We start from the raw sequence: 22,985 nt of genomic DNA, 5'->3' as shown, positions 1-22,985 counted from the left end.
GCTCTCCTGGGATATCAGCACCAGGTTTGGGCAGCACAACCACTGCTGACTGCTCAGACTGGGTGCTGCAGCTGTGAATCTGCAGCTGGACATCCTCCAAGCTGCTCCTGTGGCTCTGCTGGGTGATCAGTGGATCAGCTGGATGGGTGACAAGCTGCAGAAGTGCATCATTCCCTCTGTTGACTCAGGAACAAGTGTCTGTGCAGACAGCAGCCTGCTCTCATGGGCAAGCTTGTCACTGACTGCTCCAACAGCAGGTTTAGAGGTTATTGTTCTCCTGGCCCACTGCAGACACCAGTTAATGACTGTGTGCAGAATTGCTTGGCCGTTCCAGCTCTGGCATGACTGTGGTTCTGAAAGGGAGCTCAGGAAGTGAGTGCTGGGCTTGGGACATCTCTTCTCCAGGAGATCTGGCCCTGCCAGGAGGTGTCCTGGATGATGTCCCGTCCTCCAGCATGTCCTGCCTGAACCTTTCCAGAGCTGCCTGCCGATGCCCTCGGCACTGACAGCCCCAGTTCAAAGCTGCTTCTTGGCCTCTCTCTAGAAGGGTCAGCTTGGAAATATATTCTATGTTGACCCCAGATTCCCATGAAGTGAACAAATGTGTAATGGCTTAGAGGCTGATTGATCTTTCGCTTTAATCCTTTGTGTTTTCCTCCTCTGTCTTGTGGATTTAGGACCCCTAGATCCTGGCCCTACAGTGATGCAGGAGGAGGGGTTTCAGGGTGCTGATCAGTGTCCCTTTGGTTTTCTGTTATGCACTATCACAGCTTGTCCTGAAGGAGCCCCTGAGCCACAAGGAGAGATCTTAAATGCAAATTTCAGAAGGTGCTTGTGCTGTTTGGCCTCCCCATTCTGCTGTGTCCAGCTGGGAAATCCCAGGGGCAGGGAGCTGAGATGCTGCAGAGACAGTGCTGTGATTGCCCTGATGTCTTGGAAAGACCTGGAACAGAGACTGGACAGAGCTGGAGAATAAAGTAGGGATTTATTGAAAGGCCTCCAGGATCCACCTTGGGCAGGACAGGGCCTGACCAGGGCTACACCCAAGGTGGACACAAAATGGGCACAAAATGGACAAATGGTCACAAAGTCTTACATTTTTATAAGTGTTGGTCCATTTGCATCTTGGGGTTGAATTGTCCCATTCCAGCTCCAGGCTGTGAGGTCCCATCCTTCTTGTTCCTCCCTCCAGCCCACCCTTGTCTGTTCTTTTGGGGCTGAAATTTGTCCTTGGTGTGCAGCAGGAGAAGGATTTGTTTTGTGTCCCTGCTCTGTGAAGAGAGAGCACTCAATAAAAGGCAGCACAGAATCTGAAAGACATGAAAGACAAAACTCAAGGCATCAGCTCTGTGAGCCTCAGGCAGCCATCCTGCCTCTGCCCATGCTCCCCCTCATTCCCAGCTCGGTCCTGGAATGCAGGGAAAGCCCATGGGGAGGATGCTGCACACACCCTCCCACATCCTCACAGCCCCAGCACAGCCTGGGAAAGGAGTGACAAACAGGAGACACGTGGAAGGCTCCAGCAGGAGCAGGGGACATCAGTGCCTGCTTACTCTGATGCAGGGTAAATCTTGCAGTTGCCCTCCTCCTTTGCACTGGCCGAGCCCTGCCAGGCGTGTGCAGGACCCTGGGAAGGGGGTTTTTGGAGCAGGCAGGAGGCTGTGATGGAGCTCAGAATAGCCTGTGTTATTTTCACACCCTTGCTGTTCCTCAAACACCATTAAGGAGGTAATCCTTTCCTCCAGGATTGCAGTCTCATCCCAGGGACAAATTCGCCTCAGCAGTTTTTGCTGATTGAAAATCCACCCAGAGAGCCGAGTTGCCATTTGTTCTGCCTGCCCGTGTTCCCAGCAGTTCAGGCAGCAGAAAACAGCAGCGGTGCACGAGTCTACCCAGCACAGGGCACTGGTTCCCAGCCTGGAATGAGCCCTTGGAAATCTGCAGAACACCACCACCTCCTGGCAGTGGCACTTAAAGCCCCAGTATTCTGCTTTATTCAGTGAAGTCCTGTTGGTGGTGTATCTAAGCATCAGAAATTTATGTTTTTTTTTTTTTTTAACTGGCTCACAGATTTCTTTTTGTGAGGGAGAATTATTCTGTGGGGCTTTGAGGCGTGCCACACATGGCAAGCCAGAGTACACCCACAGGAAGTTTATGTCTTGATGTCTCTGCTGCCCTCAGAATTTGAGAAGGCACCTCTCTTAATTAACTTTCCTGAGGGGACTTTTCCTGCATGAGGCCAGGATGCAGTGTACATTTTAATAGGAGCTGTCAGGAAAATTATTGATTTTGTTAGTAATGTTTCTGAAATTGTGCCATTCTGGTAATTCCATCAGGTTCTCTCTGAAAGCTTAACTGAGAGCATTTTTATATCCTTCATTAGTTTTTAATACATGATAATTTCCCCTAACTCATCAACGCTAAGCAAGCTCAGCTGCCTGCCTGGTAACCATTTTTTCCTATGTACAAACCTTTCGCAGCAATAATTACAAACTGAACAAATGATTACAGATATTCATTATGAAATACAATTACGCTGTGAGCTGTGCTGCATTGTTACACTTTTCACAGCCATCACTTGCTCTTGAGTAAATGGTTTCATTAAAAGCATGAAGGGCAAACTTAATACGCTTCTGACTCACAGCAAACAGCACAAGAAATCACCCTGGCTGCTCCCTCCGAGTGCTTGAGGTGTTTACCCTCGAGTCAAAAATGTTGCCTGGGCTGCCAAACACTTGTGAGCTGAGCAGAGGGGCTCTGGGTGGCCAGTGCAGATGTGCAGGGCCAGGAGAAAGCCAGAAATCATGGCAGGGTGACCTCAGCCTCACTCCCCTAGAGCGTGGCTTCCTTCCACGCTGATGGGGTTTTCAGTGCTGGGACCTGCCAGGAGCAGCAGAACCTCCTTCATCATCTCTTGGAGCAGCCTTGGGGCAGCTTCGGCCGGTGCTGGTGGAAAACACAAGAGGAGCAGGGATGGGATGGGAAACCGGTCTTTGAAAGGCAGAGAGGTCAGGCTCGGGCAAGGAGGGAGCAAAAAGCTGGTTTGGCTAAAAGCATGCACAGGGCTGTCAGGTGGCTGTGGGGGGAAAGCAAACCCAGGACTACAATCATTCCTTGGCTTTTTCTTCTGTGCTGTTGCTCCTTCTTATTTCTTGTGTGGATCAAGAGGAGAGACCAGAGCAGGTCCTGTCCCCACAGCAGTGCCAGGGCAGTGAGCAGAGCCTCCAGGGAGGAGCAGAAGTCACTGGATTTCTGTCCCTGTTGTCTTTTGTGGAAAATAAGGTTTATTTTTTTTGGTAAAATTGAAATAATAATAATAATAAAATACGTGTAATAGGAGGCAGAAATAAAGTAAAGGATTAAAACGATTGGGTGCTTGGCATTTAGCCAAGAGCACACAGTCTTTTTGGAAATATTTTTAAATGTTTTTTCTATCATATTAGTCTGTTGCATATTTATAGATTATTATGCATATTTATACTTTTCTACCAATTAATTTTTAATATTTTAGGAACTGTTTTGCATGGCTTCTCTTTAGGTTTGTTTTTTTAGAGCATGCCTGTTTTGTGGCTGTGGTTTTAATTTGGGTTTTTTTATTACTTTTAGTTTGGGCTTTGGTCTGTACTTTTTATAGGTGGTAGGTGTTTGATAGTTGGCCTGTTAGTACTAGGGTCTTTATTAAATGTTTACTGGATGTTACTTAGCTAAGCAGACAGTTTAAATGCACTCTATTAACTATGACGACTATGCTTAATTTGGTTAATTGCAGAAATAAAAACTGCAGAGCTATTTTACCACTACACGTATAATATTTATTTTAATACTTGCAAAAAGCCAACAATGTAATATGCATTTATGACGTCTTTGCAATGACTTTGCACTGTCAGGAAGGACCAGCACAGGTCCATCAGCCCACGTTTGGTCACCTCCTGGTGAGCAGCTTTCAGCTGGGCATTCCTGTGAGTCCCTGAAAAGAGCTGAAAAACTTCTGTGCTAATATTTTTTTTTTCACCTGGAAGAGCAATTTGTACTTGATTGGGTGGCTCCAGAAGCAGATCTGTCTCCTGGTGGCCACAGCCTCCTGTGAGGCTTTCAGCTTCTGTGGGGTGTGCTCGTGGCTGTGCTCTGAGCAGTGGCTCTGCCTTTAGACCTGGCCTGGTGATGTTCTGGGGCAAATTCAGCAACCCCAGGGTCGTGTGAGAGGGAATTGCTGCTCAGCTCTCTAATGGGAGAGGAATAAACCTTGAAGGCTTGTCTCGTAAAGTGAAATTGAAGAACTAAAATCCTACCATCAGTGAAGTTTTCCACGTGCCTGCCCTGACCAAAAAGGCCATTTTAGCTTTGCATTCCCTTCACAGAAAAAAGTCCTGACTCCAAGAGCCCTTTCAAGCCTGTAAATCAGAGCCTCCAGAGGCCAAACAGAGCAGCTGATCATGATGTTGTTCATGAATCTGCTGAGCCTGGGCACACAGAGCCTCTCCCATGCCCAAGACTGAGCATCATGCTTCCAGGGGCTTGGGCCACACTGCTTCCCAGTGCTGGTGCCCATGGAATGTGTGCCAGCTGTCAGGGGGCTGTTCTGTACCACAGGGGTTTGGAAAGGGACTTGCCAAGACACCTCTGGGAGAGGTTGGCCCATGACACGGGTTAATACGTGGTCAGAGTCTTATAAACCACGTGTAAATGTGTCAGTCTCTCAGGGTCCAGCCTGTGCAGAGAAGTGGCTGACATTAATCAGCCAGGCTGATCTTCAGAGGGGTTTTGTAAAGCAAAAGGTTTAATAAGGAAAAATAACAAAATAACAAACGTGACAGAAAAGAAAATCAAAGCTGTGCATAGGTGTTGGAGGAAACCTCTGACAGCCTGCTAGAAACACTCCAAAAAGCCTCTCCTTCCTTTGTGCTCCTTCCTAAATACTGAATGTTTTAGGAGGGACAACCTGGCCTGCTGCCAGTAAGGAGAGATACAGGATTTGAAGAACGGTGACAAGGTCCAAAAGGTGCTTATCACTTGGCCCTGAGCCAATTACAATGGGATGGGCACAGAACTTTCTAGTTAAACTTCTTAAAATGTCTGAAGGTAAACTGAAGCTCTTTCCCTATTTGGAAGCGCCTGCTGGGGGTGTGGGGTGCCTTAGCACAGGCCCAGGCTGTGTCATGGCCAGTGTTGCGTGATGCTGTTTTACAACACAAGACCCTGACTTCAGAAGGCTGGAAATGACTCCTCTATTTTTGGGATGTGTCTCCCTTTTATACTGTTCTACACAGAGCAATTCTTGGTTGGTGAAACAAAGACAAACCTCTTCAATCCCATTGGTCAGAGCAGAAGGACATCAAGAAGTCCCTCCTAGGGAAAGAATGTGAACATAATACAGTTACAAAAACACGTCTCTTGTTTACAGAAAATTCCCTGGGAAAAGAATTTCGGAAAACCAAAACAGGTCAGGCAGAAAACCAGGGCTACAGCTGGGTGTTTCTGTGACATGGCACCTGCAGGTGCTCTGTGCCCCGTGCCCGTCCTGAGGGAGGCAAGCTTGGCCCATCAGCTCCTGCCCTTTGCTTTCGACTGTGCTGTCCCTCCTGTGCCACCAAAGCCACTGTTTTCTGTCCACAGCTCCCTCCTCCTGCTCTTCCCACCCTCCTCCTCTACCTCCCTCTCCTGCTCCTGTTCTGCTCCCTGCTCCTCCTCCCTTTTCCCCCCTTACTCTTGAACCTCTATTTCTTCTTCTCTGTTCCAGCAAAACGATATCAATCAAGGTGATAGATGATGAGGAGTATGAGAAAAACAAGACCTTCTACCTAGAGATCGGGGAGCCCCGGCTGGTGGAGATGAGTGAGAAGAAAGGTGGGGGATGTGCTCTGGGGCCCAGCCCAGCCTGTGTGTCCCTGTCTGGCTCACTCATGTCTGGCACCTGCAACACCGAGCTCACATCCCCCGTGCCTATGGAAAAGGGCAGGAGCAAGGCCCCCCACCCCGTCCCCCCTGCACACAGCCTGTCCCCCAGGCCACCCAAGGCAAGGTCAGGTGGGGAGGATGCTCCTGCCCTTCCCCACAGGTCCCGAGGGGGATGTGCAGCCCCTTTTCCCCCACCCAACCATCTCTGTCAGCACCACGGGCGGACGTGACCTGCATGCGTGCGTGCGACGCCAATCATGTGTTTGCCTTTGTCTTGTGTTCCCACAGGAAATTCATTACCCTTAGAGTACTTGACCGTGAGGAGTATGAGAAAGAGTGCAGTTTCTTCCTTGTGCTTGGGGACCCGGTGTGGCTACGACGAGGAGTGAAAGGTGTGAGAGTAAAAACCAGGCCAAGCTCTCGAGACGCTGCCGCTCTCTCTGTGTCTCCCTACTCTCACACTCCTTTCTCCTCGCTCTTTGCCTCCTGGCCCGTCTGCCCTTCCTCCTCTGAAGCTTGGCCGCTGCACCTTTTTGCTCTGTTCCCTTTCCTCTTTCTTTTGGAGAGGACTCCACCGCGCTCAGGGAGCCAGGAGTGCTCCTGGGACCACCCCAGAGCACCTGGGCAGGAGCATCCCCAGCCCTCAGAGGCGTTTTGGGAACTCTGCCCTGCTGAGCTGCAGCTCCACCTTCACTTAATCAAAGAGAACAGCCAGCCTCGACAAGTGAAAAGGGCAGCACTGCATCATTTTTATCAGAAGATAAAGCGGCTTCCGCTCGAAATAAAATGCGTGGCCAGAGCAGTAATTTTAGCCTTTTTTGTGCTGGCACTGGGATCCCAAAATAGACAAAAATCACAGCCCAAGTAGGTAATGCCATGAGATGCAATCAGTTTAGGTAAATCAGGTTATGCTCAAATGAAGTTTCATGGCTCTGCATTGGATAATAGCTTCTCACAGGAATAATAAAAACAATTTCCTCTTTCATCACATTTCTAAACCAAATCCTGAACTTCCCAAAAAAGACAGAGTTCACCTATTTTCCCCATGCATTTTTTTTTCTGCTAGAAAATTAAGTGAGGATTAATGGCAGTAGCTGGTCCTGCACACTGCTGGTGACTGAGCAAGAAGCAGTTTTAGAGTTCTTTATGAGATGGACCATTATTAAAGCCTTTGCAGGAGATTTGGTCTGTCTGCCTTGGAGCTGCTTTCTAGTTTCTGGGACATCAGCTCTCCCTGCAGCAGGCATTAGGCTGTAACATTTATTTGATCAGAACAGGGAGTGCCTTCAGTGGTCCCCACACTCCACACTTCCCTTCAGCTCAGGTGCTAAGGCAGCTGCATCGTCCCCTCCATCAGCTTCTCTGCTGGCTTACCTGACTACCTAACAAAAGCTGGGCTGCAAAGTCAGACACTGGCACGACTCAGGCACTGCAGGTGAGATCTGTGTCATTAAATGGCACTGGTGGCATCTGTGGAGCATGGACAGCAGTGCCAGGATGAAGTTACACGTGGATGACACAGCTCAGCAGCTCCGTCCTTGCCCACAGGGGCCAGTGTGGGCTCAGCCTTGCAAGCCCAGCAGGAGCAAACAAGCTTTCCAGATCCAAGGTTTAAAAACTGTGGTCCCAGCTCTGGAGATCCCAGCTGGAATTTTTTCTCTAAAAATAAAAGGAAAAAAAGTTCTCATTTTCCTGGTCACAAAGATAACTGGGGAAACCTGAGAGAAGCTCAGGCTTGCCAGCTCGCTGGGTGGAAGACAAGACAAAACTTTAAAGGACTGTTTAAAGTTGCTATTTGCTGCTTTGGCCATGCAACTTTTATTTGAATATTTTTAGTTGGTTTTTTTTTGGTTTTTTTTGGTTTTTTTTAACTTGTTTCTTTGTACTTGGTTTGGTACAAGGAGCAGCAGGGCAGGAGGAGCAGTGCACTCAGAGATATGAGGGCAGCTCTGAAACATCACCCCTGGGCTGTGGTGGGGCCCAAGATCCACCAGGGCACTGAGGGAGAGGCTTTTTCTCTTGTTTTGGAGATCTAAAATGATGAACAACTTGAGCCAAGCCTTGCCACAGACTTTTCTCCTCTCACTGTCTGTGCCAAAAGTGCAGCTGCCGCCAGAGCCATTGCTCCCCATCAGGCAGCTGGAGGAGGTCAAAGCCAGAAGCTGCTGCACATGGGACATCTTGTGTCCCCCCCAGGGCAGAACTGCCTCCCAGGCCAATGGAAGATCTTGCACATACAATTCAAAGGGGGGGAAAATGAATTTTTGGAGTGTGTCTTTTAATCCCACATCCACCCCATGTCTGCAGTGGTTTTTATTTTAAGTCCACGATCCCATGAAACATTTCTGTTTAGTGTCTTGCTCTTAACACTAATGGTATCCTGCAGCTTTACAGATCTGAAACCTCTGCCCTGGGATCTGGTGTCTTTCTGTGGATATCCCTTTTGATTTCATTATTCATTTACTTTTCTTCTGTGTTTGTCTCTGTCTCCTTCACAGCCCTGTTGTTGAATGAGCTTGGTAAGCGCGCATTCATTTCTCCTTTCCATTGCTCTGGTTTGTGTATTTTTTGGAGGACAGTCAATTCTGCTTGATGTTTTCCTTTGCTCACAGCATTCTCTTTTAGGGTGGTCAGCACTGTTTAAGTAAGCTCAGGTACCTGATGCCCCATCTTTCCTGAGAGTAGAGCCCCAAAATCACTGATATTTAGAGGTGGTGCAAGGAGCATTTTTGGGAGGGTGGTGCTGTTACAGCCAGAGTCAACCTGCCAGTGCCCTGAGGTACAAACCTGTGCCACACAAATTAACCCATCACCTCAAAACTGGTGTGGCAGAAACATGATTTCCTGGCTGTTCTGATTTAGGGATTCCCTTTAGGGATGCTTGTAGCTGGACAGGAAGCCCTTTTTGAAGAGACAGTACAAACTTTGCCTTCTGTCTTGGGGAGACTTAGAGCCAAAGCACCCTTTGAATTTCCTTGCTGGCCACCTCCAGGGTAGGGCAGCTGGGGAGGGAAGCAAAGCCACCCTCATTCCCCAAAGCACCCACAGCCCCAGGGCAGCCTTTACCCCTTCCACAGCACATATTGGACAGCAAGGGGTGGCAGCTTGCAGACGTGGGTTGAAAAGCCTGTGTTCAGGTCTCCCCACACTATCCCTGGGGCCCCGTGTCCACACTGGGGCAGGGAAGGAGCACCATGCCTGTGTTGATGTGCAAACACTAATCCTCATTTATTCTCTCTCTCTCTCTCTCCCTTTTTCTTATTTTTGGTTTCATCTAGGTGGCTTCACCATCACAGGTATGGATTTCTACTCCTCCCCTGTCCCCCTGTTCCTTTCTCTTAATGGCCATATGCTCACCCTGCTCTTTCCTCTTGGTTTCCTCTTTGCTGTTTGTTCTGTCCTGGAGGGAAACTCTGGAATGGTAAGCAGGCGCTGAGCCGGTCCCGTTAACACCCTGTCCCCTCACAGAGTGCTCTGCCTGCCACACACCTTTAACCCCACCTCAGGGAGGCTGACCTGCCACCCCCTCCATGCCTTGGAGCAGGGTGGGATTCCCCATCTGATCCAGTTGTCCCCTCCCTGTGCACAGAGGGCTCTTCCCTCCCTTCCCAGGCCTGAGCTGGGTGCCCGAGCGCTGCAGGAGGTGCAGGAGCCCACGGCTGTTTCAGATGTGCAGCCCCTGCCCTTCCAGCAGCAGGGCTGGTCCATCTGCCAGGAGCCAGCCAAGTCCCCCTCATTCAGGGAACAACACAGCACAGAAGGTCCTGTGTCCCACATGCTGCAGAGCCACCCCCCAGGAGCCCTGGGGACATAATCCAGGTTTAGGAGGCTCCGAGGTGGGTCTCTCTGGTGTGCAGCAGGAGAAGGGCTTTTGGCACCTCAGTGCCACCTGAGCCGGCCAGGGGCAGCCAGGCAGGGAACAGCACTAACCCCGTGTGACATGGGAGTGGAGTTCACTAACTGCACGGGGGCAGCGTGTGCAGTGTGTGCAGTGTCCCCTGCTCATCTCCTGATGGTCACTTTGATAGGCAAACCTGTCTTCAGGAAGGTCCAGGCTAGAGATCATCCTCTTCCTTGCACCGTGGTCTCCATCCAAGGTACCTGTGGTGTGGCACCATGTCAGTCTCACGTGGACCGACTGGGGTCTTTGCCTCCTGACAGATTTACCCCAGTCCTTTTTAGCCCTGATGTTCTCCTGCCCATTCCTTAGGTGGGCTGGAAGGGAGAGCAGGGTGGTCTGCACAGGGGACAGTGACAAAGGGCGTGCTGCCCACAGTCCCCATACCCCAGAGGTTGCACAGATGACAGTGGAGGTGCAGACCTGCTTCACTGATCTCATAGTCCCTTTGCTGCCTCCCCTTTTAGTGTTTGGGGCCAGGCATTGGCCTGTGGATGGCTTTTTACATCTGTGCTGTTTCCTCCAGCCTGGCCACCACCGCAGGCACTGGCTGCCAGCCCCTCTCCCAGGCAGAGCCCTGCTCAGGAGGAGGCAGAGCCAAGATCTCGTGTGTGTCTCAGCCCTGGGACTGCTCACGGTGCTCTCCTGTTGGAATAGGCTGGTGGAATTGCCCTGCCCGTTCCTCAGTGCAGACCTGGAGTGCTGGGGAATGGAGCAGCCTCAGTGCTGATCCCTTCCCAGCATCCCTGAGGGAAAGGCAGCAATTCCCAAAAAATAAGCTATTCCCCAGCTCCAGGATGAGCAGGACTCCTGCTGAGGCTGGGTGAGCTGCAGACCTCTTGGTAGCATTCCATAAAACTATCCTGTCTGTTGCTCCTTCTCCACTGTTCTGTCACTCGTGCTCCCACCTGGAGGCCTCCTGCCCTCCCCCTCTGCCAGGAAGCCAGATGTGACCAGCTGGGCCTGGTTCACCCAGGGGCTCTTTGCTTTGCAGAGGAGAATGAAGAGAAGCAGCCCCTGACCAGCAAGGAGGAGGAGGAGCGTCGGATCGCAGAGATGGGGCGCCCAGTGCTGGGGGAGCACACCAAACTCGAGATCATCATCGAGGAATCCTATGAGTTCAAGGTACTGTTCACATCCTGCATCCCTCTTCTTCCTCCCCCCCCGGCTGAGGAGCCTCCTTGTGGGTTTGCCCAGCCCTGGGAGGCACATGCTGATGGTACCGGAGCAAAGCGAGGCTGGGTGTGGAATCACACACAGAACAGGGACTGGGATCTGGAGTGCTGCAGGCTACTTTAAAACATGACCCTGTTCTCACAGTGAGTTCTGCACACTGGTCCTGCTCAAGGCAGCCTTGAGTGAGCCCCAAGCCCAGCACTTCCAGTGCAAATAACCCCAAATGCAGGTGATGCATGTGCAGCTCAGCTGTCTTGGATGCATGTGCCAGGCCAAGAGCTGAAAACTGGCCACTGCTTTATCTGTTCCATTTTTCTGTAGTATAAAAATGTAACAGGCCACCCTTAAAGTAGTTCAAACTCCCATCCATGAGCAGGTTTCCAAAGGTCTTTTTTAGCAGCAGCGAAGGGAATTGCAAGAGCTGACATTGGGGTTTGCTGCTGGCACTCTGAAGCTTAAAATCTGCTGAGCTCATTGCACAAACACACGGCCGTAAGCACTGGCACTGCTGAGTTTGAGCTCAATGTCTCCAGCCCCTAATTCTCTGCATCTCCCTCCACAGAACACGGTGGACAAGCTCATTAAGAAGACGAACCTGGCCCTGGTGGTTGGCACAAACAGCTGGAGGGAGCAGTTCATTGAGGCCATTACTGTCAGCGCGGGTGAGTTTGGGCCACGGCTCCGGGTGAATTACGACCACACCTCGCTCCCAGCTCGCCTTGGCTGCCTCACTAACACGGGCTGGAGTGGAGCAGCAGGAGGCAAAACAGGTGGCAGAGTTATTTACAGCCTCTGCATAAATAAGGCAGCCGATCGAAGCCTTTTGTGAGGGCACCTTGTGTCGTGTGTAGGAAACCTTCTGCGGGAAGCAACGCCTTGGCTGGCAGCAGACGGCGGAAGGCAGAGAGTCAGCTCGGTGGGAGAGAGCTAGGAGGGGGGCACAGTGAGCAAATGCAGGGTGGCACAAATGGTGCTGGTGGGAAGCAACAGTGCTCCCCTTCCCTGGTTCTCCCTGTGCCTCTGTGGTGAGGACAAGGTGACAGTGAGGGTACAAGCCCTGAAGGCAGCCACCCTCTGCGAGCCAAAATTTGCCCTTCTTTCTGGAACTCCTGCTGTGGCTGAAGGATTATGGCTGAGCAGCCCGGTAGCTGCAGCAGCACATGGTGTCTGTGGTTGAAGCAGATCCTGTGTGATCTTATCTTCCCTCCCTTGGGGAATTGCGTTTCCCTCAAATGCCCTGTTGTACAGTTCTCAGAGGTGCCGTGTTTACCAGCGTGCCCAGTACAGGATATATTATTGTTCCCATGTATGTGGAAGAAGAAAGAAAGAAGGTCTCCTCCAGATGTTGTTTTAACAGCTGGAAACACTATTACTTGCTGGCTGGATGTTACAACTGCACAGCCCAGCCTGGGCTGTGTGCACATGCATCAGGGCAAAATCAACCAGCTGGAATTAAATCCCTGGGGAAGGCAATTGCCTCTCATTTGGCTAACTGTGCACTGAAATGCATGGGGGAGCACTCAGCTTCCTACCTCTAACTCTGCTGTACAAGGTAACCTCTGCCCAGCACCAGGTAATTAAAAATGATGGCAGTGCCATTTACCCTCTGCCTCTGGAAAGCAAGGGCAGGACTCAGTGCAGCAGCTTTCTCCTCAGATTGTGATCCCTCCTCTTGTAGCACAGCTCTCCTCAGAGCCTCCAGGCAAGAGCCTCCCATTATTTTGGATTCAGCATGAACTTATCATGCAAGACAATCCTTGCTGCAGGTTTTGTAGCTAATATGGCTAAACTAATCTATGCCAGAGCCAATTATGTGATTGCATTCCCATGTTAAAGCAAAGATAGTCACTGATGGTTGGCTCCTGTCTCTGTGACACACATAAAGACTGCAGTTATGTGGAAACCCTGTTGCCCCCATGTCTTGAATACACAGCCATGATCAGAGCTAACAGATGATTAGCAAGCATTTAATAAATGAAATTTATTTTGGTGGACAGGAGCTGTCCCTTGCAGTTGTGGATCAGTAGTTTGTCCCTGAGCCCTGGAGGTACCCAGGCTTTAGCTCCTCCAGCCAGATAAATTAAAATGTTAGATAAGTTAAATAAGTTAATACACTGGAGGTTGGGTTTGAGTTTTTCCCCCACAGCTCACCCTGGATACTAGGTGAAAGTCATCCCTCACCACTTCAAGATGTAACATCCCAGCTGAGAAAAGAAAAGTTAACCCCCCATTTCCCACCCAAGGATCAACTCAGGGCAGTGTTTGCAGAGGGATGGAGCAGCAGAGGGTGAGGCCTGTGCAAGGGCAGTGCAGGTGCAGACAAGGCTGTGCCACGTTGTGCTGTGCCATTCTGGGCTCTCCAGAGCCTGTCACTCAGCTCCTTTAGTCTGCACTCAAAATATATGAAGTTTCTTCCACAGTAAAAGCATTCTGGGGCTTGCAGGCCTGTTTCTGAACACACCCCTGGGTCACCATCCAACACCACTCTGTGTTTTCAGTCACTTCCACAAGATGTGGCCAGCTCTTCAAAAGAGAGACACCATGGCTGCTCAGCCAAAGGATGGACAGACCTGGATGAGAGCCAGGACAGTCTGTTTTATCACCTCCATAAAGATTTAGGTGCACAGCAGTCCTGATGCCACCCTGAGCTTGGCAGAGGACTGAAAAACCTGCTGCAGGATTACAGCACGAGCACACCGTGGTGTCTCCTGCCATTAGCAGCCTCTGCACACTGAGGAAAAACACAGGCCAACACAGGCTGGAACACTGTTCCTTGTCTTCACAACAGTGCACAGGAATGGGTATTTATATCTGCCAAAATAATAACGCTTGGTTAGCTGCTGTTTCTTGGAGCTCCAAAGCTTGCAGCTTCCCATTGCTGAGGAGCTTCTTCCAACAGCCACGCAGGGAGACCTGGTGGTCCACATCCCTGCTGGGGAAAAAAAAAAAAAAGCATCAGAGACGTGGAAAATCACCAGACAAAAGGCAAGGGATGTCTTTAACTTACAGTGGCCTTGGAATCCCGAATGTTCGTGACTTAGAAACTCATCCTGGTTTCTTAAGGGCAGCAGGAAAGCTCCCACTGACTGAGTTGGAAAAGTGTCACCTCCCCTTCAAGTCTGGGAGTGGTTCCAGTGTGAGCAGGAGGAGTTTTTGACTGTGTCACAACAGTGATGTTGTGCACTGTGCCAGGCTGGGGAAGCCCCACATTTGCCACGCAGCCTGCCCAGGGCACAGCTGGCCAGCAGGCTCTCCAGACAGCTCCTCAGAGCTGCAGAGGGCAGGCAAGGGGTCAGCAGCCCCAGTGGGCTCCCTGGTGGGGTCAGCCCCACACCGGGGGGACTCCCTGTAGGCTGGATGCCAAGAGGTTTTGCAGAGACAGGTGAGGTGCCATCGCTTGGACAGGAAAGGGGGTCCCCACTGACCTAGGAGAGAGCAGACATTAAGGAATAGGCAACCAGAGCTTGCTGGGAAGCATGTGAAGGGGCAGGAAAATGCAGCAGGGAAGGACAGCCAACAATGATTGAGCAGGAAGGCTTTAGGGCAGGCAGAAATCCATTTCTTGATCCCGGTTTGCAGCAAAGGTAAGGTGAAGTGCATCTCAGCAACTACAAAGCCAGCTGCCTGCCCAGAGAGCTGGGAGCAATTGCAGGCACTTGTGGAGAGCAGCTCAGAGCAGCTCAAAAGGGGCTTCCGTGTGGGAGTCTCCACGAGGCAGGAGCTGCTCTGGGTGGGTTTGTCTGCCCCAGTCAGCTCTGACCAGCAGGAGGTTGGTGATTTCATCTTCTGAGGAAAGGGCTCTGGGGCAGGGGCCGAGTCCCAGAAAGCATCTGGTGGTTGAACTCAGGCAGAGGTGCTGGCATGAGGCTCTGCATGTTCTGAAGTGCAGGTTGTTGTTTTAAACCACGGCCTCTGGGGCGTCTCTCTGTGCTGTGGAAAGGGGCAAGGAAAGGCCATCAAGCCGCTCTGATGATTGCTCAGAAAATAAAATACTTGGAAGTCAAGGCTTTCCACAGCCCAAATCACCAGACACAACATTTTGAGGGCTGCAGTTTGCTCTGGAGCTTTTCCCAACCTCCCTCAGGACTGAGCAAATCTGATCAGGCACTGCTGGTTTTCCTCCAGGGGAAGACGATGACGACGATGAATGTGGGGAGGAGAAGCTGCCCTCCTGCTTTGACTACGTGATGCACTTTCTGACCGTCTTCTGGAAGGTCCTTTTTGCCTTCGTGCCCCCCACAGACTACTGGAACGGCTGGGCCTGCTTTGTTGTCTCCATCCTCATGATTGGCCTGCTGACAGCTTTCATTGGAGACCTGGCATCCCACTTTGGCTGCACCATTGGCCTGAAGGACTCGGTCACTGCCGTCGTCTTTGTGGCCCTGGGGACATCAGTGCCAGGTAAGCACAGCCACGGGGGTCGTGGGGAAGGTCCAGCTCCAGCAGGCTGGCCTTGGGGTGGCTTTGGCTTGGCGTTGGTTCTGGCTTTGGCTTCAGCTTCAGCTTTGGTTTTGGTTTTGGCTCTGGCTTTGGGGACAGCTGTGCTCTGCAGGCTCCCCAAGCACAGGTTTGAGATGTATGTGGAAATCGGTTTTCAGTCTCAGATGGGCTGGAAGGATAAAACCATATGGATTCAGCCCCATGGGAGTTATTTCAAGGACCATCCCACTGCAAAGACTGTGAAGTATCTGTTTCTGTGGGCAGCCTCCATGGTATCCATGTTCAGAGTGGGAATTGGTCTTTGGTCGAAATGCTGTGTTGGCAGTCCTGCATTTGAAGCATCTGCTGCTTTCACCTTGCTCCTGGGTGAATTAAGTGTGAGTCTGTACTCAGGGCACACTTTCCAGCATGGACACCTTGGTGTGAGACCAGGTTCAGGTGGATCAAGGTGAGGTTGCTGAGCTGGGGGAGCTGCTTGAGATGCAACTTGCAAAGCTCTGGGGATTCCCATATCAGCTAGTGTAGGAGAGCCTGTGCCTGTCACTCACCTCCTGCCATGGGCTGTGCTGGGCAGGCAGAGCCTCATTTCTGGACAAGGAAAATCTCTGACCCACCCCAACCATCCCTTGCATCGGTCACACCTTCCCTTACCCCCTTCAAACTTCCAGTTACCAGCACCCAAATGCTCAAAGATCCTGAAATTGTCCTAATGCTAACAAAGGCAAAGAGAAGAAGCAAGCAGAACCAAAAGGAAGAGCAGATCTGGGGCAAGGAACAGAAGAAGGAGCATTTTTAGACCCCTGGCAGCAGAGGCTTTAGGCAGAAGGTTTGCAGGGCTTCTTCACATGTTTGACAGTGAAAATCTTCCCCCTTGCTTTTGCTGACATAAGGCAGCATTTAAGAAGTTTGTTTTTGTAATCCATTGGGCTACTCTTGTTTCAGTTGGCTCCCAGGCTGTTAGCTGGGTGCTGGCTGAACTCCTCCACCCCTGCTTTCAGGAGATGGGCAGAGGAGAGTGCGGAGACATCAGCACTGCCAGGGACCTTGTCTGCATTGAAAGCACTGCTCCAGCTTGCAGAAGTGCAGGCGGTGGTTTCTATACTCATCCCTTCTCCCCCAGTGGCAGCTGCAAAGCCTTGGAGGCATCAGCACTGGCCCACAGCTCTGTTCTTTTCCTTTCCTTAGCAATCAGGTGCATTTCCATGGCAGCTTATTTTTTAAAAATATAGCAGACTTTCGATTTCTTTGCTGCAAATGGACCCTCTGGCTGTGCCCACCCCCTCCTGGTCCATGGAACTGGATCTTGGTGCCAGGCTGCACTTTGCCATCTCACCTTGGAGCCCGCTGGAAAGGAAATTCCGTAGAATTAAAAGACGTGAAATATGACCTCGTTGTTTGTTTTCCCTGAGCCACACTGGGCTGACGGTACCCGAGGTGATCTGGGAGTGCAGATATGTTCAGGACTCATCTTCTCACTGTTAGCTGAGAGTGCTCACCTGAACAAACCCACAGGCTAAAAGCCCTCCTGCTCCTCCTCCCCCCTGCAGATCCAGAGAGGGTTTGGATGTAAAATCAGCACTTCCCTGTGGTGCAGAGCAGTGTCATGCTGCTGTGCCTGACACAAGGTTCTCCATTAAAATGGCCAGCCAAATTTTATCACTGCTACTAAAGCTGGCAGAGCACCTGGGCAAGCACCCACCCACCCACCCACCCACGTGGTTTTTTCCTTCCCAAGGGATGGAGGATGACCTGGTTTACCAAAATGTCAGGGCCTGCACAGGGACTGGACTTCAGGGAGGCAGAAGCCCTGTATTTCTGACCACTGAGATTTCCCTTCTGAGCATTTCCAGAGCCTGGTGGTCCACAGGAACCAGATACCCTGATTCCTCAGGGAATGGGATTTCTAATGGAATTTCTAATGGAATTCCCATTAGAAGGGGCCACACCCTACTCTCTTACCCATCACTTTCTTTCCCTGGGCTTCCCCAGGCCGCCCTCTTCCCCTGGGTGTTTCCTGAGGGTTTCCATCACTTTTTTTCCCCGGGTGTCCCCAGGCCTCCCCTGGGTGTTTCCTGAGGGTGTTTCTCCCCCTGTTCCCTCTGCAGACACCTTTGCCAGCAAGGTGGCCGCCACGCAGGACCAGTACGCGGACGCGTCCATCGGGAACGTCACGGGCAGCAACGCCGTGAACGTTTTCCTGGGCATCGGGGTGGCCTGGTCCATCGCAGCCATCTACCACGCGGCCCACGGGCAGGCCTTCCAGGTGTCCCCTGGCACGCTGGCCTTCTCTGTCACCCTCTTCACCATCTTTGCTTTCATCAGCGTGGGAGTGCTGCTGTACCGGCGGAGACCCGAGATCGGAGGTGAGCTGGGCGGGCCGCGGACTTCCAAGCTGCTCACGTCCTCCCTGTTCATCCTCCTCTGGCTCTTGTACATATTCTTCTCATCTCTGGAAGCCTACTGCCACATAAAGGGCTTCTAAAAGGGACAGCCGGAGGTCGTAAATATGTGTATATCTATATATATCTATATAGAGTGGTATATAGGTATAGATATAGATATAAAGCTGTGCATAACGAACAGAGAAAGAATAAAAAAAAGAGAGAATTTTTTTTTGGCCATGTTCACACACCTGCTGACGGAAAGCGGCTTTGGAGAATCCTTATGAACTAGGCAGGACCCCAAAGCCAGCAGGACCCCTCCCCAGGAGCCAGGGGCAGGGCCCTTTCTGCGACTCGACCACCAGGAGCGGCCGGTGGGCGCCGAGCCCCTCGCCACCGCCGGCCCCGGGAGGACGGACAGACGGACAGACGGCGGCCGAGGCGCCTCGGCCCGCTGAGGAAAGCCAGAGGAGCTGCTGAGAGCCAGAGCAGCGGGCAGGGGAAGGGGAGGAGAGGAGAGGGAGGGTTCTGACATCCCAGCGCCCTCCAGCCGCCTTCGCCACCGGGAGCAGCCCCGTGGCCCTGCTGCAGAGGAGCGGGGGAGCGGGCCGAGGACAAGGGGGAGCCGGGAGCTTTCTAAGGATAGACCACAAACCCTTCTCGTCGTTGATTTGGGGTTGGTTTTTTTTTTTTTTGGGGGGGGGGGGGGGTGTGTTTGTTTTTTTCGTTTCCTTCTGGCGTGTGTACAAGTAGCATTTCCCACCCACGTGCCCCTCAGCTCTCCCCGTCCGTGCTTTTGGGGCGCACAGCCTCGTGTCCCGTGTCCCAAGCCGAGGCTGGGCGGGGCGGCGGGAGCCTTCCTCCCGCTCCTCCTCCTCCTGCCCGGGCATGCTGTCGTGGTACTTGTAACATTTCTGCATGAATGAAATGAAATCTATCTGTATATAGCATCCTATAGAGGTAGTCCTCCCGACCATGTGGGTTGAGCATTGCAGATTGCGAGCGTTTTCTTTTCACTGGGTTTTATTTATTTTTAGTTAGTTCGGGGTGGGGTTTTTTTGCCATGGGGTGTTTTTGGGGTTTTTTGGGTTTTTTTTTTTCTTTTGCTCGTTTGTTTGTTTGTTTCCTCTTAGCGGGGGCGGAGAGGATGGAAAGCTGTCCCCACTCTACCGCCGGTGGCTCCATGAGAAGCAATAACAGCCATGCAGTTGTAGGTTCCCAGGGGAGGAAAAGCCCCTGCCCAGGTCCTCTGAGGTGCTGAAGGCAGTGTGGGGGCTGCTCTGCCCGCAGGAGGTTTTACACGAGGTGCCAGGGAGCAATCGGAGGGGAACGAGCCTGCCTCCCAGCACCTCACATGCTTCTTGCTGCCTTTTGAGCCCTTGGCCCCCTGCTATTCCCTGTGTCCCCAGAGGTGTAGTGACAGCCCCCGTTTGTGAGTGTGAAGCCATCAGGACCCAAAGCTGGTCCTTTCCCGCAGCCATTTGGAGGCAGAATGATCCAGCCTAAGGGCTGAAGGGCCAGTGCAGCATCCCCCCCGGGGAGAGGTGATGCTCGGCATTCTGCCGTCCTAAAATCGCCGGGCAGGGTGAGGCAGGGAGGTGTGACCTGGCATCATCCCCCTGGAGCCAGGAGTGCAGGCTGGGGCAGAACAGAGCCGGGGAATAATGGGGTGTGGAGCTGCCCAGGGGAGCCCCTGGGCACTGGTGAGTTGTCCTGCCGCCGTGCCCTCTGCCAGGCCTCCTGACATTCCAGCCAGGAAAAGTCCCAGCCTGCACGTCCACGGTGAGCTCCTCCCGCCCAGCTGAAAACCGTGTCTGATGCTTGGCCCATGACCAGCTGGCTGGGGGTATTTGTACTCATCTTGAACTGTCTGTGGAAATTTTAATTCACCTGCTGTAAGGTTTTCTCTAGGAATATGAAGTTGTGGGTTGTTCGTTTGTTTTTGGGTTGTTTTTTGTTGTTGTTTTTTTTTTTTTTTTTTCCTTTTCTTCTCGAGCCTTTTTTCACTTTTGATTTGTTTTGGGGTTTTTCCTTTTTTTTGTTTCTCATTGTTTTGGGGGAAAAATCAAACACAGGTGCAGGTTGTTCAGGTTTATGATTACCTTTATGTACAACGATTTCATTCTCATCTGTTTGGCTTCATTTTTTTTTTCTTTGTGTGTATTGCCCACCACTATAGGCAGTGAGTCCACTAATTGTGATGATCCTTATCAATGGTACACAATGCACAGAGAAATAAAGTTTGTAATGATTCCTGACGGATCCAGTACTGCTCCTGCATATTCTCTATGGAAAACCCTCCCCTCCAGCTGTTTCCCCTTTTGTCCTCATCTCTCCTCGACTCATTGGTTTGCCTTGCCCATCTCATGTCCTCCCTCCATCTCCATGGTGCCTCAGGCTCGGTGTGTGCTGCAGTACAGCCCTCTCCACTCCCAGGGGATTACAGGAAACCACCCAGGGACAAAGCTGCAGGGCAACCCACCGTCCTGGGGCCAGGAGCCGCATCCCTGGCCACTGCTGGCTTGCCCTGGGCGTGGGGAGAGCCATGGATGTGCCCCCCCAAGATACCAGGCAGTTCTTTTTTCCTGTGTCCTCTGTAGAACTGTTCTTGCTGCAGCCCCACAGTGACCTGTGCTGGGTGAAGCGAGTGCAAGAGGTGCATCACCAGGGCAGGGTCTGTGGGTGCCAGAGCAGATCTGGGACACCCCCCGAGGCTGGGCTGCTCTCCAGGGGTGCCTGCCCATGCCCCAGTCCAGGTGAGCCATTTCAGATCCCTGTGCCTCCGCCCAGCTCAGCCAGCACTAAGGAGGAGAAAGGTCTCCCCGCGCCCAGGGGTGCTGCTCCTCGCCGTGTTTCACTGGAGCTGTCCCCAGATAAACCCTCCCCGCGGTGCCTGGGAGGTCCTGCTGTGACAGCTGAGCTCAAACAGCAGCCCCGGAGATGGGCCCCGGGCACGCAGTGCCTTCAACATTCCCGGCAGAGAGCAGGGCCAGGGATGTCCCTGTGCTTTCCCCAGGCAGCGGGTTGTGAAAGCAAAGCGGCTCCTCTGACCCACTAATGGCATCTGCCGAGAGGTGTGGTGGTGTTTTCCCCCTCATCATTTGCTTCTCCGGCATGAATTGCCTTGGCTGGAGTAATTAAGTGAAAGGGGGCTTGTGCAGCCACTCAGGTTAGCGGGCAGTAAATAATGCTGCCCACGGAGCTTTCCAAAGGCAATGATGGAGCTGGCCTTGCCCAGGACAAGTTCTAAATCACAGGCTAAGCAGCAGCTCCTGGTGCAGCTGCTCTGTGCCAGCCCTGTGCTTTGGGGCATCTTTGCTGATGTGCCTTTGGCACCAAGGTGGTGTGAGTGTGCCCCTGCAGGGGAGGCTGTGCTCCCAAGGGTGCCAGGCCTGCCCTGCTGCACTGTCTCCTCTCTAACCACGCTCTCCAAAGGCAGGGGGGAACTGCCCTCCCCAGGAAGGCTCCTGCACTGGGCTGGCGGTGCTGCAGGCAGCAGTAGGATGGCTGAGCTGGAGCAGCAGTCCCAGCTCAGCTCCATGGATCCCCTGTCTCACCCAGAACTCTCCCGTCTCTTCCTCGTCCTGCCCCTGCACGGGGAGACCCTGGAGCATCTCTGAGAAAGGGTTATGGATGTTTCCAGAAGCAGCGGTTGGAGCCCTTGGCCTCCATCTCTCTGCCTGCCCCATTTGCTCTCAGCTCCTCTCCTCACCCCACCAGCCAAAGGCAAACCTTTCCATGGAAAAGGACAAAGGACACCCATGGACAGACATCCAAATAACTCCACAGGTCACTGCCAAGCACGAGGGGACCAGCAGCAGGGACACACCTGTGACAGCCCTGACCATCTCTGCCAGACCATGGATGAAGGCAAATCCCAGTCCCAACCTAAACACCTGGAAAAGGCACGAAAAAAAGGGAAAGAGCTGCAGATCTGCAGTGCCTCAAGGCTGAGCCCACCCAAATTGAGCCAGGGCAGCACAGGAACTGCTCAATCCTGGGCTGGGAACCCCTCAGCTCCAACCAGGGGAGGCTCCCGGCACTGTGTCACCCCGTGCCAGGCTGTGGTGCAAGGCTCCTTTGTGCATCCTCATTGCTGCTCCCTGGAAGGACAGAGGGGAGAAGGGAGGCCTGGAGCCTGCCACGGTCACGAGCCTGGCTGGGAGCTCAGTGCACTGTTCCTGCTGTGGGCAGGGAGTGGGGAAGCAGAGCCCCTGTGTTATTGTTACAGCTATTTTTAAATCCTTGGGCGAGAGTCATCAGCATTGGTGGCCCTGTGCATAACTCAGGAGGAAGTTCCGCCACATTCCTGGAGGGACAGAGCTGAGCATAGCCAGAAAGTGATGGAAAACTTAATGCTGGATGGATGGTGTCATTCCAGGACAAAGCCTTGCGTTGTTTTCTCTAGGCTTTGGCACACAAGCCCACCTGGAGAAACGTGTTTGCAGAGCACCAGGAACCTCTCTGGCCTCTCTGAGCATGCAGTGACCAACTGCTGACACTGTACAGGTGTGGAGAAGCCAGTTTGTCTTGTAAAGAAATGGACTTGCACAGGAAAGCATCCAGAGGCGTCCATATTACTGCAAAAAAGCACCGAGGGACAATAAATACAGTGAGATTCCTCACCTTTTAAGGACTCGAGCTTTTCTGCTGTTGGAACTGGAGGTGCCAAGAGCCTCCTGCCAGCCAGCAGCACCCCTCACACAGAGGGAAGGGACACTGCCAGGGAAAGGGGCCTGCCTGGCCAAGCAGGAGCTGTTATCAGCAAAGACAGGCAGGAGCTTGCTGCTGCCAGCAGGATTTTCTGCCCCTGGGATGCCCCTGAGAGCATCCAAGGAGTCTCCACAGGGTCTTGCTCTCTCTCTGGAGCATCTCAAGAGCAGCCTGGGACCTCAGGGTGGTTCACTGCCCTCTTCTGCAGGCTCTGCACACTCCCTTTCCCAGAGGGAATGCCAGCCTGGGGCTGCCCTCACCACAGGTGTGGCACTGGGCACCCCCTGTCCCAGAGCAGGTGCTGCGGGGCACTGCTGAGGCTGGGTGTTCCAGTGGGATGCCCAGCATGGGAGGGGCTGGGCAAGGGACAAGTGCCAAGGGGTCCCAGGCAGGTCTGGAGACCTTGTTCAAGCACTGCCACAGCATGTCCCGTGCTCTGGTTGCCGGGGCATGCACAGACACAGCACAGCCTCCAGCTCCTC

At 52.5% G+C, this 22,985-nt stretch overlaps 1 protein-coding gene across 11 annotated transcripts in view; it reads left to right on the top strand.

Moving 5' to 3' along the window:
* The window catches only part of LOC136359607 (sodium/calcium exchanger 1), a 93,980-nt gene extending 75,964 nt beyond the window's left edge, over positions 1–18,016 (top strand). The window contains exons 2-10 of one of the 11 annotated variants that reach the window (XM_066316392.1): positions 5,738–5,844; positions 8,394–8,414; positions 9,174–9,191; positions 9,302–9,316; positions 9,924–9,992; positions 10,788–10,918; positions 11,532–11,631; positions 15,095–15,370; positions 17,515–18,016. In XM_066316392.1, the coding sequence (XP_066172489.1) occupies positions 5,738–5,844; positions 8,394–8,414; positions 9,174–9,191; positions 9,302–9,316; positions 9,924–9,992; positions 10,788–10,918; positions 11,532–11,631; positions 15,095–15,370; positions 17,515–17,891 (1,114 nt within the window). In that variant the 3' untranslated portion in view covers positions 17,892–18,016. Of the gene's footprint in view, positions 1–5,737; positions 5,845–6,183; positions 6,288–8,393; positions 8,415–9,173; positions 9,192–9,301; positions 9,317–9,923; positions 9,993–10,769; positions 10,919–11,531; positions 11,632–15,094; positions 15,371–17,514 lie in introns of all 11 variants that reach the window. The other 10 variants (XM_066316394.1, XM_066316393.1, XM_066316396.1 and 7 more) reach the window with 10 other exon arrangements.
* The last annotated feature ends 4,969 nt before the right edge of the window (positions 18,017–22,985 follow it).

The sequence above is a fragment of the Sylvia atricapilla genome, chromosome 3, assembly GCF_009819655.1.
Source record: "Sylvia atricapilla isolate bSylAtr1 chromosome 3, bSylAtr1.pri, whole genome shotgun sequence".
Classification (NCBI taxonomy): domain Eukaryota; kingdom Metazoa; phylum Chordata; class Aves; order Passeriformes; family Sylviidae; genus Sylvia; species Sylvia atricapilla.
Note: the sequence above shows the minus strand (reverse complement) of the source record. Positions and strands in the feature narration are given on the sequence as shown.